The sequence below is a fragment of the Passer montanus genome, unplaced genomic scaffold (assembly GCF_014805655.1).
Source record: "Passer montanus isolate IOZ18808 unplaced genomic scaffold, ASM1480565v1 scaffold1, whole genome shotgun sequence".
In the NCBI taxonomy this organism is placed as follows: Eukaryota; Metazoa; Chordata; class Aves; order Passeriformes; family Passeridae; genus Passer; species Passer montanus.
The window spans coordinates 24,486,584-24,503,218 of record NW_024356504.1 but is presented as its reverse complement, the minus strand read 5'-3'; the positions used below and the strand labels follow the sequence as shown (position 1 = coordinate 24,503,218).

The window sequence follows — 16,635 nt, the reverse complement described above, 5'->3', positions numbered from 1 at the left end:
ATTATGTTTGAACTAGTAATCTAAATTGCTAAGAACAAACATTTCCATCTCTGTCTGGGGATATATAAGTGTTAATGTTGTGAGTTTGTATTGATTTGATTTCATAAAGTAAAACAGCAACAAGAATTAATAAAACATTTACAACTTTAGTTGATTTAGGCCAGTAGTTTGCTAGATGTCTTTAAAAAGACTAATAAATCAATGCACCCATTCATTCTTTTACTCATGCAATACTTCTTATTTGAACAAAAGGAATAAAGCTACAATCTGTAAAGTATGCTGAGCTCAAAAGTTTCTGACAGATTTTTTTATTGTAATGTTACTTGGACAAGATGAGCTAATAAATATTCAAATCATACTACTGATATTCTTTGGGAAAATATGATTAATAATACAAATATAGTGAAATATTAATTTCTTACATGGTCAGATGGAAAGGCTTTTGCTTCTAGAAGAATTTTATAACGTCTTGGAGTAGGCTTAAAGAAAGATAGCTGTTAAGGAAAAAAAAAAGACAGAAATATTGAAATTTATCTAAGCAGAGATGAGAAAGATTCTCCCAGCATATAACTTAATAAAGACTGCTTTACTGTCATGCAGACCTACAGAGATTCTCCCAGAAATTACAAATATTTCTTCGTCCATATAACATTTATCAAAGTAGCAAAGTGTTATAATACTGTATTTCACATATCCATAACAAAGGCCACCAAAACCCAGCAGTGAAAACTTGCGCTTACAAGAATCAATGGCAGTGCTTTGACTGCAGCCAGGCAAGCTGGGATTTCACCCAGCTCCATCCAGAAATCAAAAGCAGCAGCTGAAGAGTAGCAGGCAGTGAAATAGAATTAGATTTACATCTCTGCCCTTAAACTTTTGTTATGGAATCATCCTTTACTCCAAAACAAGGCTGACCAAAGACCTGATCTCAGCACCTGCAGGTGCGTGATCTTTTCTTCTCAGGTCCTGGCAAGCTGGGCTGGCCACAGTGCCAGGAGGACTATGAAGAATTACAAGCCCTCCTGCTCAATTTAGCTTGGATTACACAGCCCTCTGCATGGTCTGTGTACTCCAGAAATTCACACCTAATTCAGGGCAGAGTAGCCACCTGAATTCACTGTACTGAGCCCCACCCTGCTCCATGTTCATTAATTTTAAAAGGTCCAGAGGAGCAGATCCGAGCGATAAACCTTGTTGTGAGAGCCACACAAAGGGAAGCTTCACATCTACACTCAGTTGAACCTGAAATATTGGAGAGCCAGAGACAGGCTCTATGCAGCCACAGGGACACCTGAGCATAAATATGACACATTTATGGTTGCTATGGCATGCAAGTCAAAATGCTTCAGCACATTTTAGGCACATATCAAATAGCCTAAATCTAAGTGTCATCTCTTGTATGCAGCTGCATTTTAAGCTTTACTGATATTACAGCTTTGTCTGGCTCACAGTTGAGCTCCTGTTTCCTTAACTTTGAAATTTGCCATGGAATTGAAATTATAGAAGTTACTTGTAAATGTTTCTTAAATAATAAGATTTCCTCTGGCAACTGACATAGAACACACATGAGAACAGCTGAAACTTCCCCTACAGAGTCCTTGAAAATATTTCTCTGTCCAGCTTTCCTGTTCAGTATTTACTCAGGCCGGGTCTTGCACATACATTATTCAAGATACAACCCCCAAGGCTTAAAAACTTAATCTGTCTCCCAGAGCTGTCTCTGTGAGGTCCTCAGAAAACACTTTGCTTACACACACACAAAGAAAGGAGAAAAATACCTGTCAACATAAGATCAAATATTCATCATAAAGACATACCATCTGAAGGTGCAAGTTAACAGTCAGCCCATTCATTAAGGCTATTTCTTGTCTTTTGGCTCCTGAAATAATAAAAAAAAAGATAAAAAGTTTGAAAAATTGTTGGAGTTTTTCTTTAAAATTTCAGAGAAATATAGAACAGTGGGGAGAAAGCAAAAGCATGAATTCAGTCAATGTCTTTCCAAAGCATGGAAAGGAAACAAATGTTTGAGGTGTCATCAAAGTGAAATGAAAAGATTTCTTGTCTACACTGCACTCACAGGAAAATATTTATTTTTTCAGGTCAGACACAGAAAACAAAAAAAACAAAACTAAATCTTTCCATTTCCCAGCAAACCACCAGTGGATTTATTATCTTGAATACCTCAGACAAGTGAGGTCACAAAGACTATATGTAAAGCAAGACTTGAAGACTTATTTTTGTCAAAGTTCATATATAACACAAGTGAGAAAACATATTGAGATAATCATCTGTTGTAAGTGGTTACTGTAATGTCAAGATAAATCTCATTCCTAATTAAAAAATGCAATAAGCAAAGTTGACCTATTGGATATAACAGACCATTATTAATGTAGCAGCTTCACAAGAAGCCATACCCGCATTACTCCAAGGAGGATAATAACAGATGCCTTTAGACTACAGCTAATCACAGGCAGAGCTAATTAGGAACAACTAATTGTTGTTAGCAAGTATTTAGTAACAAATTCTCCAGCATTTGTCAAGCCCTGGTGAAAGGTTTTAGGTAGGACAGGGAATTGTGTGTTGGGCAGCACCAAGACATGGAGAAAATCAGTTCCTGTTTCCTTCTGGTAAGGAAATGCTTGCTGTCTGTTGTTGAAAAAGAGAAATTCATTCTTGAGACAAATCCATATTTTGAGAGTCTTCTTCAGATGGGAGGTGTGTTCATGCACCTGGTCCTGATCCTCACTCAGGCACAGATTCAGCAAACATGGAGAGGTTGCAGAGAGGGAAGGATGAAGAGAAGTGTAAGCAGGCAGGGAGGGCAACAGCCACTTTTGGAATCAATAGAGGGGAAGGAAAAGATGATTTTGGGATATAAAAGGGTAAGGGACCCACAAGAAAAGGAAAGCTGAATCCTGAATTTCTCCTGTCCCTGCCTTGGGGGACACCTGACACACTGCCACCGTATCCTAAACAGTTGAAATTTGCAGAGTGATTGCTTTGTCAGTGTGGGAAAAAAGATATAACCATGGGTTTAACCCAATACAGGCAAATATGGCCAAAGAACAGGGAAACCTATAATTACAATCAATTCATACATTCCTCCCAAGCAGGCCTTAGCTTCTGCCAGCCCAGGAAAACCAAGCACTGTTCTCAATGAGCTGTTCAAGGACATTTCCACTTGTTGCTGAAATCTTCAGGTTTTGGACAGAAGGATTTGGAAAACAGGGTCAGTGACTGGGAATGATCAGTCCCTGGGGATGAGCCACACAAAAATGAGATGTCATGAATAAGCTCCCTCCTCCTTCAGACACCAGGAACATCATCAAATTTGTAGAAAGAAATATATGAAGGACTAGTTCTTCATAGGGAAAAATAAGCTTTTTTCTTCACTTAAACTACTCTCCCTTTGCTTTCTTTTCTTCCCTCTGCATCTTAAGGTTCCATGCTGCTGGAAGAGGTCACCTTGGGGTTGTTCTATTGCAGATCCAGGAGACAGCTAGAGAGAGTGATTGCAGCTCAAAACAGTATTATTTGCAGTCCTAATATTTCTATGGAACTCTTGAGGCTGAAAAAAGGGACAGGATCAAGAAATAGTATTGTTCTTATTTGTCCCTCTGCTCCTTCTGTGAAATCTGTGGCTTTCACAGCAAATTCTGCACAAGCAACCCTCTGCCTGCTGTACTGATTCTGTATAAAACAAATGGTTAATCTGTAGATCACTTTTAGCTGCATGTTAGCATCCCAAATTAAATATGACACTACATTTGTCATGTAAGTCTTGGTCTTCCGTAAATTATATATTTATTAAAAGCCTTCCATTATTGAATTTCATGCCCACAAAACAAACCTCATCCATGTCATTGGAAAACTGTTATCCTTTATAACCTGCACTGCATTTCAGAAAACAACCTTTCCATGATCCAATTAACCTATTACAATATTCAAAGACCTGGCACACGGGAGACAAAATTATGTTTGCCTTCCTTATTTCCTAACTTTATACCATATCTCCAGGACAGGCTAAAACCTGTATGTTCTGCATGATAAATCTCCTCTTTAATAAAAGGAAGCAGTGTTTGCAAAGTACAACTTCAGAGACAATTATGATTGCGTTAGGCAGACACTGCCATCCTTCTCCTCTCTGACTGCTGGGGAAGTCTGATCCTCGCTGGAGTAAGTAAAAAGCTTTTTGTAAAATGATTGGAAAAAGGCTAAGGGCCCCAATTTTGAAAACATTTTGGTTATTTCAAATAATCCTTATCACTCAAAGTCACTCCAAATCTGCTCAGCGTTCAGTCTTCCCTCAACAGAGACCTGCCCGAGCCCATCGTGGAGCAGCAGCCACACAGTTAATCTTGTTCCATCAGAAGGTGATCCTGCCAAGGTTGTAATGTTTTAATAAAGTCTGGTAGCAGAGGCAGAGATTGCCTTCACTGCCTTCTGCCACTTGGTGTGAGTGCAGGAAAAAAGCTTTGGCCTCCACTGACCTTGACTCTTTATTTCACAACGTATTTACTACTGTAACTTTCACTGAACAAGAAAATGTGACTGCCTTTAATAAGCAAGGTGCTCGTGCACTATAAACCATTAAGCAGACAAAGGTGTTTTACAGTTCTGGGCCCATTCCTGAATAAGTTTTAGTTGTTACCACTGCTTAGGGTGAGAAATGACAACTCTTCTCCTCCTCCTCCTCCAAAGCACATTCAATACTGAATAAAAAACACAATAAAATTCTATTATTGTTCTTACATTAATGTCAATAAGAAAGTAATTCAGAATTCATTCAGCTACCTACTCGTACATAATCAATATTATTCTTTGTTGGAAAATGGTACTTAAGCATAAATTGTGAGGGCTGGAACTTTAAGATCCCTTCCAACCTACATCACTTCATTAATCTGTGGAATACTACATTGAAAAGAGCATGTTAACATAGCTTTTTTCCCCTCCATTTATCCTTTTAGCCCCTTCACCATTGCCTACAATTTTAAAAATTGGAATTTACTATGATACATCCATTATCTGAGAAATATTTTCATCTGTGTTCTAAGAATCACTCACCTGTGTCCTGAAAAAAGAGCCATGAGAGTATTTTCTAAACAAAACCCTGCACGCAAATTTGAGGGCCAGATGTGAGCCAGATGTGAGCCTAGACCACAATTTATTTTCTAAACAAAACCCTGCACGCAAATTTCACGCAAATTTGAGGGCCAGATGTGAGCCTAGACCACAATTTCCAATTTCATCAAACAAACCCCAAAAATTCTGGAGAACAGAATCCAAACCATGCCTTTTATCTTTGAGAAAAACAACAGGAAGCACTTCCCAGGAAATAATTTTAAAACAAAACAAAAAAAAAAATAGATTAGTGTTAACGTAACTTCAGTCATAATTTTTAATTGAATATTTTTTTACCATGAAGAAAATTATAATAAGTTCACTGTGGTTAAACAATGGTGATGTAAAAGCACTGGTGTCACATGGAGCTTGGTAAATAAAAGGAAAGTAAGGAGATGGATGAGCAATTAGCTGAAATTTAAGCGAAGCTCTCATTTCCATCTCCTTACACCTACAGTGAATCTTGTAGTTAAATTAATATTAAAATAGAGACTTAGTTGGCAGCCTCTACAAGACAGATGGTTAAGGGTAAAAGGGTCCCAGCCTCGTTCTCTGCTTTCTGCAGTGACTCTTAACCTACAGCTGAGGCCAGAGGGACCCTGGCAGGGGCAGTGGCAGCAGGTCAGGGCTCTGCCTGCCTCAGGGCTCCACATTCTGCAAACAAAGCAGAGGCAAACAGCCACAGAGGTGATGCAGAGAAAGATGATAACTCAGAGGCTTCCAGCTGTCCTTTGGGCTCTCTCTCTCCTGGTTATGTGAAGAACATCAGTGGTCATACCTTGATTACTAATTGGGGTGCCTGGGAATATGACATAAGAGAAATTCTTGTCTGCCTGCTTAGTTAAATTCAAGGTTTCCAGCTGAAAATTCCAAGGCACCTTTCCACATTTTCCTAGTTGTACCCCACCAGAACAAGAATATCCACTGGCCAAGGAAGATGGGTCATACTGGAGAAACCCCTAAATCAGCTGTGTTCAGCATTTCAACACCCTCCACTCCCTTTATATTTCCACATTTTTATGTCCTATGATGCTTACCAGATGACGTGCTGAGCTTGCCCTTGAGTGTAATGAAAGCAAGAGAAGTAACTTCTTAACCTCTTGAGCAGCACCCGGTACAACAACAGCAACTTACAAAATCAGACCTCCCAATCTGCATTTTGAGATTTTTATTTCATTGTGCAGATGGGATTTTCTACATAGCTCAGTGGTGCCCAGTGTAGACACACTTATATTTGTATTATCTCAGAGTTTACATCATGGATAGACCAACTACAACAATAATTTATTGCATTTGTTCTGCTCCAATAATAACACCCACAATTTTAGCTATTTGGAAACTTCATAAAGAATTCAGAGAGGGATTTTATTTATAAGTTTATAAATAAACTTGTCATGAAACATTCTTTAATGTCTCTGCTCCCAATTGCTCCAACCCCATTTGCTTTTCTTGAAGGAGAAAACCCATAATTTTCTCATTGAACACTTGTCTGCAGTTGGAGGAGAAATTACGATACAATATCTAGAATACAGTAGGTCAACATAAGGGTAATATTTTTCTTTAGTGATGGCACAAATGAATGCCTGATAATTCAGTTCTGATAGTCACTATTGAGAGTTGCCTTCAACACCTACATTGAAATATGGGCCAGATCTCCCCAAAATCTACTAACCTAGCCTTGACAACAGGTGGGAGGGCTGGGGAGAAAAAGACCCTGCCAAGATAATTTCTCTTCCCCCTTTAGAGACAACTCTGAAGGAAATCCCAGTGAAAGATTATTTCAGCAACTACATGGAGTAAGAAGTGATAGAGGAGGTTTGCATTCCCACTCAGCTGACTTCTTTCACGGCAAATTCACCAGGAGGAATCTCCAGAGCTCCTCAATCTCTGGAATAACCAGAAGCACTTCCTGCCAAAGTCCTGCAGCACTGCAGGCTCCTCAAGGGGGACAGCAGGGACATGGGAACACATCAATAGCAGGTCCTGCCCCAATTATCTGCTTCATTGCCATAAGCAGCTCTCAAATATGAGTCTGGATTTAGTGGCAGGGAAAAGAGGAAAAACAGAAAATTTCTAAATAGAAATAATTTATCAAAGGGGAAGGTTCATAATTTTACTTCTGGAAGAGCGACTGAGACTCTACAATACCAAATGCCTTTAAAAGGGCTTCACGTGTTAGTCCAAGTGGTTTATGATGCTCCAAGAAAACCCTCTGCTGGAATTAGTTTCATGATATGCACATCACACACATTCACCCCCTAAAACACTTGCAGCCTTAAAATAAAATTCTTGTCCTTGTCCATGCACAGGAAAACCTGCTTTCAAATATAAGAATAAAAGGAGCTAAATACAGAGTTTCAGGTTTTTGAGTTTTAAAAGAAACTAAACTTGTTTTTATTTCTGGAGAAAGGTTTTGCCCTGCGTGTCACACCTACCAACCAGCTCAGTCATCAGGTCCAGGATGCACTCATCTCCCAAAGCCCACGGGCGCTTGCCATTGAAATGGCCATGGACACCTCTGAAAAGGAATGGAAAAAATTATGAAAATGTGTGATATTCTACTTGGATCAGACCTAAGAACCACATCTGATTTGGACACTCCACATTTGGAGGGCGAGACTTACCTAAGCTGAGCACAACACTTTTCTCATACCATTAAACCTCAGAGCAAAGGCAATTTATTGGTTTATGACAGGATTTCAGTTGCTTGAAAATTATTTATTTTGGCCCACAAAATTCCTCTGGAAATTCCTCAGAGTAAAGATAATAGCTTTTTCATGAACCCCCTGAAAGTGGTTGCATGGGTTCTGGAAGACTCTGGGGACAGGAAAGCTGGGACAGGGCATTCCAGTGTGGGATGGCACCTGCTAAGCCAGGCTCACTGCACAGAGAGCAGAGCTCACCCCACAGAATTCCCCAACCTGCATTTCTGGCTGGACATTACATGGTGCAGAGGATGATAGACTTAAATACTGCCTTGCACCCACACAGGAATATTTCTTGTCAGAAACAATTTCCATCCTGCTGCATCTCCTGTCGAAGAAGATGCAGAAGAGCTCACTCTTCTGCATAAACCGGAGGGTATTTCATGCAGGGGCTGCACAGAGAGCAGAGCTCACCCCACAGAATTCCCCAACCTGCATTTCTGGCTGGACATTACATGGTGCAGAGGATGATAGACTTAAATACTGCCTTGCACCCAGACAGGAATATTTCTTGTCAGAAACAATTTCCATCCTTCTGCATCTCCTGTCTGAGCTCACTCTTCTGCATAAACCAGAGGGTATTTCATGCAGGGTCAGGTGCTTTCCTGCATCCACAGAGCTGCTTGCTAATTTTTATTGCTTCTCTTCTCCCTGAAAAATTGTTCTAGATCTCAGTGTGCACCAAGCTTTTTGAGTTGACAAAGGCTATTTTTAAACTTTATATTGCAAACTGCTCCTGTCTGCTGGGGATCATATGGTCACCTTAAGCTCAAGTGTGCTACTACTCTAAAGTGACAGATGTGTAAATTCAGTTCTGGATTAAGTGCTCTGAACTAAATTTTCCTTCAATTTTGACAGAGAAGAAAACTTCTAAATTTTCTTATATATCTGCTATGCATATATAAATAAAAGTTGCCTATTTTCTTAAACATGCAGGGTGTAGAGTACAGATTTAAATGCAAATGGAGGCAGATTGAGAAAAGTAATAATTGTGCTAATCCAGGGAAACATTGCTCTGGGCTCCCATCTCACACTGGATGATTTTCATATTTGCTGAACACCATGGGGTACTTGTGGAGCTGGAAACACCAGGCTGCATGAGGCTGAGTATAAAGCTGTTTCAAAATAAGGACAAAGCCAGTAGGAAGCCGGGTAGAGTGCAGAAGAAGACCTAAAAGCTTTGATGTGAGAAAAAAGGAAAAAAAAAGTAGTAAACCTTTTAAAGAAGAACTAGCTCACAACATTCACTCAAAATCACAGGAGGACAGCTGGCAGATTAAGGCATGAGAAAGGAGGATGCATGAGACACTACCCCATCCTCAAGGCTATTTAAAAGATTGGTTTCCCCTATCCACCTCATAGTTTTCCTTCTCAGGTAGAGTTTCATTCTGTCTCTTGCAAAAATTACCTGGGTGTTTTACAGTCTGACCCTTTTTGATTGACTTGGGTCTAATTCTTGCCTCATAGGGATATTTCCAAAAAATAACTAAAATCCTAAAAAAATAAGGGATCTGATGCTTTTAAAAAGCACAGTTGTATTAACCATTTTGAGCCTCTCATCTTTACAAAGCACCATTAAATTTTGGGCTAGATTAGGGAGTGCAAAGGTACAAATGAACATACCATTTTGAGCCTCTCATCCTTACAAAGCACCATTAAATTTTGGGCTAGATTAGGTCAACAGCTGAAGGAGTGCAAAGGTACAAATGAACACCTCTTACAGATAAAATAACATCCTCATGCTCAGCAAGTCCAATCCCACGCTGACAAGGAGGACCCTGCTCCTCAGTTTGGATGAGGTCCTGGTACAGCAGCTGACTGCTTTCCTCCATTTTACAATGGCTCTCTGATGAGCCCTCGACAGCAGAGATCAGGCAGTGTGAAATAGCCCTCATTTACAAGAGCATTTCATAGATGAGGAATAAAGGCAGTGGGTGGGGAGGGGAGAAAATGTGTGAGGGGCAGGAGTAGTGCTAAAATTTCCTCCCTTCTATCAGCCCACAATGCAGCTGCATTCCCTGAAGACAGGGGTCTATGTTTCACAAACAGCAAGACATTTATTGGTAATTTCCTGCCTTATTCTTAACTGTAATAGAGTGATCAAGGGACTTTAAGATAATACAGACTGTTAAAATAAAACCCCCAAAGATTTTCAGTGGCTCCCAGCCTGAGGGAATCTGTATTTCTGAAAGAGGATAGCAAATATAATAAGATGGGGAAAATAAGTCCTAACTACCTATGGGATTCTCTTTCATTAGCTTTCCCTGATTTTATAGCCATTAGTGTCATCCTAACGGGAATTTACTAATGAAAGTTCTCTCTGTCAGCACACAGGACTAACAGAATTTCAGAATAAATTTCCAAGTTATCAGGAAAACAGTTGTGAGATTTTGGTCATGAGAATGTTTTATTTTGAGAAGAAAACATGGACATTTAACCATATTGAAAGAAGGGAGAGGCAGCATTCATTATTATTCTTATTATTATTATTATGGCATAGCTTACAGCTTGCCTCCCTCTTGATGGCCAATATAAATGCCAAGAGACAAAAATTATTGCCTCTAAAATGGTAGTTAAAAGCATATTCTTGGACCCTTTTTTTATTTTAATCACATGAAACTCTGTAGACTTTGCTGATGGCACAATACATCCTATTACACTTAGGTTGTAAAATTCTATGCTCTGCCTCAGAGAATTTATATCTCTGTATATTATGCCACCCCTCTCTCAGCTCTGGTAGGCACTGGGGGTAATAATCTTTAAGGACACAAGTGCAGTGCTCCTGGCATTCCCCTCATACATGGAGAGCCTTTTCCCCCACTCCACTGCACCCTAGGTAGCAAAAGAGATTTAAATTGAGGTATCCAAATTAATGAATACAAAATTTCACCCATCAAATCACAGAGCATCAGACAAACAGATATTTCTTCAACTTCTATGAGAGTTTCTCATTGTGCAAATTAATTTTTAGTCAGTTACCATTTTATTTTCAGTTTGGCAGGAAATCACAATTCCACATTTTATTCGCTGAGGACTGGTTGATTTAAAGCTTGCTAGGGGAGCTAGAAACACATTTTTTGAGATGATCCCAGGGTTTCAAAGGCGGTGAGAAAAAGAATTTAAATTAATTGCCATCTTCAGGAATCTTCTGCGTTCATCCAAATCTTGTACAAGTGCAAATTTCCTTCTTGCTCCTTTGCCAAAAATGATGCAAGGTATTTAATGAGCCAGTACAGACTCCTAAGTTGGACCAAGGTTTCAGGCAAAGAAACAGCCAAAGAAAGGGAAGACATATCAAAAGAAAAAGAACTGTGTGGACCAGCAGATTAAAGAAAAAAACTAAGAATTCCAGGGCATTAAAACAGGAATTTGCAGCTCTACCACACTACCTGGTGAAAGGCAGAGTCCTGAGAATGGCAGGAGAGGTGGGGATGTCCAACAGGGCTTGACCATGCTGCACTCCTGTTTGCAGCCTTCTCATATCTTGCAGGATTAGTTCAGCACACAGACCCAAAGATGCCTTCTGACTTGCTGAAAATAGTCTTTGCTACTGCAAGTGTTACATTATAAAGCCTTCCTCAAACTGGGAGGTTGCTAATATCCTATGTCTATGTCAGCCTCTTGCCACACCACTTCAATGCTTAAAGTATATATAAGTTTTATTTCTAGCGTCAAATTATTAATTCCTTGTTGATATTTACTATGCCAACATGCTTTTCATAGAAGTGGCTCCTTCCCTCCCCTACACTGATACATCCACAGAGAACAATAATTTTTCCTTTCAGTCTTAATTTTGCTCAACAGCTCCAGTCCTCAAGACTTGCGTGCAGCAGGTTCCCCACTCCCCAGTCACCCTGCCAGCCCTTCACAGGAGCACAACTGGCTACAGCAGGCTCCCTTCTGTTTTAATTGTTCCACTTTAATGAGTTATTCAGTCGAGAGACATTGCCTGCTGCAGTGAGTATGCTCACACACAGTAATGATTCTATAAAATATTTTAATTACTTAACCAGTTCTGGCAGAGCAGAGGGGAAAACAAGGCACTGCAGAGCATCTCTTGGCCTTCATCCAACCAAAAAAAGTCCCTTCAAGTTTGGACTTTTAAAACATTGAGTTATTGGCTACTCTAGGCTAAACATGAGTGAACAACTCTTCATCCCTTTTCACCCCTTATTCAATAAATCTTGGATATAGCTGAAATCATAACTGAAAGATGAAGCCTCAGAGGCTGCTTTTAAATCCATACTAAGAATGCCAGTGGCTTGGATTTGTAATCTTGCTACATTAGCATAAGGAACAGTGGAAAGGGGTATGGAGAGGAAGAATACAAAATACAAATCCAGAGAAGGTATGTGGGAGGCAGATGTAGGATGAGAGCTGGAACCCACCAGTTAAAGTGGAGGTGAGGGAATGGAACTAAGCAGTAAGAGGAAACACAACAAGAAAGAGGCTTTTCCATGCTTTTCTCTCCCAGCTGTTTGTCTGAGAGTTACCATCACTACTTGGAGATAAAGCTACAACTCCCCTGCCCTTGACCAGCAGTGGGTAATCTTCCTTTTCACTCTTGGCCTTAACTACGAGCAGTGAAAGCCATTTAAATAGACTCACAGCTCTTTGAGAGGAGTCCCAAGACACAACAAACAGAAAATGCAATAAACCAATTTATAAGAAAGCCAGAATCTATACCATTGCTGACTTGATGGATGTTCCTAATTTGCATGCCATTTCCTAGATCTTGCTACTTATTTATCTAAGCCAGAGCCACTACATCCCACACTGCTGACACAACAGCCATTGAACAGCCTTCAGCTGGGAGCAGCTACCACCTTAGACTGGGTTTTGCTAAGCTGTCCTTGGTGACTGGAATAAAAGTACTCACTTTGTACCATTTCAGCCACCTATTCCTTTACATTCCATTCACCACCTTCTCTAAGCATACACTGTTCCCCTCAAAATTAACTTGATCCTACCCTGGCTGTCTCAGCTCTTTAGGTTCAGGATTTTATTCTGTTTCTTTGTTGATCTTAATTTGAGGGGTTTTGCTTAGTTGGTACTTTGGTTTTGTTTTAATTTGTTTTGAAACTTTCTGATTTATTCTGGGTAAGGCTTTTGAGGCCAAGCTGTGGTTTTGGCCCACAGCCTTTCTAGTTTTGCTCCCTCTCTTGTAGTGGCTTGAAACCAATGTTCAGCCATTTTTCCCCCTTAGACACAGATCCTGAAGGCACTTTTGATCTGAAGGAACACACTGCCTACCTTTTTCTTCCAGGTTTTTACAGTCACTGAGGAAAAACTCATCTTTCGCTGCAGCAAAGACAAACACAAGAATAGAAGTGAGGCAGTGTAAAGATACAGTGGAGGAGCTGAAATACGTTTGCAGTCCCAGTGCATCACTCTAAGAATGTTATCTGACTTCTGCCTTTTGAAGGAGCTCAGCTGTTTCCCTGACAAAGTGGCATAATAGCACAGAAATGGACAGGATTGCAATTTTTTCAAACGACTGGAGAAACTGCATTGCTGTGCTGCCTGAATAACCAGAAGGAACGAGCTCTTCCCAAAGTTCCACTCCTTCCCACTCATTCTCAGCCTTCTCACCTATAAGAATACAGGTGAAAAATAGGAATCAATAGAGCATATTGATGAGCTCCCAGCATTCATACATTTACAAGTGGAAGAGCAGCTACAGATTTCTCACATTTGCATTGAGAAGCCTCCATCTCGACCGCTCCTGCTGAAACAAGGCTGCCCACTTAGCAGAATTCATTTTTCCTCTTCTGCCTCTCCATATTTCCTCTGCTCTCTCACCATGAAATCACATCTGTTCCACTCATATCCCGCACCCTATAAAAGAGTTCATCTCTTGCCCAGCTCACTCACTCATCTGGATGTTATTTTCCTTTCCCACCTTCAGTTCCCTGTTTTTTACTCATCATTTTCCTTACTCATCCCTGCTCCAGCTGCTCAGGCAGGTGCTGGAGATCTCAAAGCACAGACTCTTAATGGAACAGAACATAATATTAAAAAAACCTAAATAAAGAGCAAAAAAAGCTTTTTCTTTCCCCCATGTATATCAAAAAGTTCCCCATTTGTTATGATGACAGTGTGCCTTTCCTGCAACATGGCTTTCTTTTATCCTGTCTCTTTTACATCAGGTTGATTTAGCAAAGCTTGTTGCAATTCACACTCGGCTCCTTATTGAGATGATATTGAGAAGACAGGAATGTTTCTTTCTAAATAAAATTAACTTGTCAGGCAGAGACCTGCTTTAACAGGAGCCAAAAACCTGCCAGCATGGGCTGCAGCATCACCTGCATTCAGTGCTTTTTCAAGGGGAACTGCTCGTTGCAAGGCCTGGAGTCAATCACATGCAGTTAAAAACATTAATTATAAAATCACAGGACCTGGAACCCCACCATATTCACCAGCAAGCAGCAGCAACCAAATAGGTTTGTGTGCTTTGTAAGGACATTTTATAAACATTGCAGGGTGGGGAGGGTTAAACTGCACAGGTCTTCCAGGTGAGCCAAGCAGAGCCACCACACACAGCACAGCTATCACAGCTGAAAGGGTCTATTCACCTGTTTTACTGCTCCTGCCTTTAAAAGAGATATAAACAGCACTAGGGAAACACTGAACATGTTTTACTCCTGGGCTGCAGCACTTTTAATGCACTCCTCTGCTGCTCAAGCAGTTCCAAGGAAGATCCCAGAATAAAAAGCTCCTCTGAAGCACAGGTCAGCATCTGGCACACCCTGCAGGGTACTCACGTCCGAGCCCACTTGTCCAGTTCTTCATCCAAGTAAGTTTTAACTTTTTTTGGCTGGAGTCCAAGAGAATTCCCAATAAAGTACACACAGCTCTCCTCTCCATTCACCAGGGTCAGGTCAGCTGTGGAGAAACAGAATGCACGTGGGACTGAGCACAGCAGGGTCAGCATGTGGGACTGAGCACTGGAGGGTCAGCACAGCACACGTGGACACAGCACAGGAGGGCCAGCAGCTGTGGGACACCCCCCAAGACACCTGTGCCACCCCCAGAGCTCTGTCTGTCCTCCATCCCCAGGCACATAACAGTCCCCACATGCTAACAGTGGTGTCAGACCCTGACCTCTCTCCCAGAACATCACTCAGGTAACCCTGAATTGCACCTAAGAAGACAATTTGTAAGCAACTATTCACCTTTTCCTCCTACAATTTTTGGAGCTGATGAGAGTTCAGACACCACTAAGTGCCCAGCTCTCAGGGGCTGTGTGAGAAGCAGCCACAAGCACTGATTTTATCAGGTATGTAACCAACAGTGAGTATTTTCCCAACCAGGCTATCCACTTTTCTTCCACCACCAGTATATGCCTACTCTCAGTGATGAAGCCTACTGGAATCATGCATTTAACAAAATCTAGGACTAGGTAAATCTTGTGTCTTTCATGTAAGTTGTCCCTGAATGATTAAATCTCTATTTAGAAAAAAAATGTAATTGTTGAGGAGAGTATTTTAAAGCAGTCTTAAAAGCTCTTGTCAGCAAATACTGTGGGCTGCACTTCATGTCATCATCTGAGGAGAAGGAGGAAATCTATGTTGACAAACCCTTTCAATGATTAGGAGAAAAGCAAGGCAGTAGAAATTTATAAATAATAGCTCTAGTGAGGTTCTGAACAATCTAATTACCCTGTGTCATCATCTATCAATCCAAACACAGCCTTCTTCTGTTATTTCTCATGCTAGAGATTCTTGGAGGGACAAGTGATGGTGACCTTCTAGAAGTGGTAATTTGCATTTGTCTATACCCATACTTACAATAACCCTGAAAGCTAATATCACATATAATTTTGATAAATATAATTGATATCCCTCAGAATAAGGATCAAATGAATGAGCATGTTAAGATACATGCTAAAAATGAACCATAAGATTGCAATTCAGTCTGTGAAAATTTTGTAAGGCCTGTAGAAAAACAGCCTGGAAAAGGTTTCTTACTGCCTTTTGCACTAACAATTACCAATTTCATTGAACTTCCCCATAAACACATTTTTCAGGAGTATAGACAACTTGGGTAATTTCTTAATTAAAGTTTTAGAGGCTTTTAAAAAGCATAAGTCAGGGAGCAATCTCAGCCTAATCTGTTTTGCAGATACTCTGTCTGTTTTTCATCTCCATTGTAATATGAATGAAAACAGAGAGGCATAAATATCATCCATGCCCCCAAATTGATTCTATTAAAAGTTCTTTTCCTACCAAGAAACACAATAACACTGTCCCCCTGGGGTTAGAGAGAAGGATCCTTGCTCAAGAATCTGGAGCTCGATCTCACCAATACTCAACAAGCAGTAAAAGAGGTGAGGAATTATCAGCAAGGCAGTTTTTCTTACACCACAGTCCTTTCTAAATAAAAACAGCCCTGTTCACTGTTTGAGAGACAGGACATTGCCTTTTTTATAAAGTTATTTTAACACCTTTATGCCTGTTCCTTCGGATATTCTTTTCTTGATGTATTATCAACTCTAAATCTGGATTAACTTTTTCCCTTTAGACAAAAAGGTCTTTACTTCCCTCTCCCTGACACCACTAAAAGATTCATTTTGGACCATTGCTGCTCATTTTTTTACCATCTTTTTAATTTCTCCTTATCAGCACCTCCTCATGCTCCAACAATTCTACATTCACTGTAATATTCTTTTTTCCTAGCGCTTGTCTTTCCCCAAATTACATTTATTTCTCACAGTATTGGCCCTTTTAATTCCTGAAGGTGCTATGGCTGATTTGAAATACATATTGAAATATTCTAACAGGAAATAAACACAACTGAGGAAATAAAG

The 16,635-nt window shown here is 40.2% G+C and overlaps 1 protein-coding gene across 4 annotated transcripts in view; it reads right to left on the bottom strand.

Annotated features, from left to right (window-relative positions):
- The window catches only part of KYNU (kynureninase), a 61,376-nt gene that overhangs the window by 33,406 nt on the left and 11,335 nt on the right, over positions 1-16,635 (bottom strand). For all 4 annotated transcript variants that reach the window (XM_039702188.1, XM_039702178.1, XM_039702168.1 and 1 more), the window contains exons 3-6: positions 14,591-14,711; positions 7,557-7,639; positions 1,818-1,879; positions 423-494 (exon numbers count right to left, since the gene is read on the bottom strand). In XM_039702188.1, the coding sequence (XP_039558122.1) occupies positions 423-494; positions 1,818-1,879; positions 7,557-7,639; positions 14,591-14,711 (338 nt within the window). The remainder of the gene's footprint in view (positions 1-422; positions 495-1,817; positions 1,880-7,556; positions 7,640-14,590; positions 14,712-16,635) is intronic.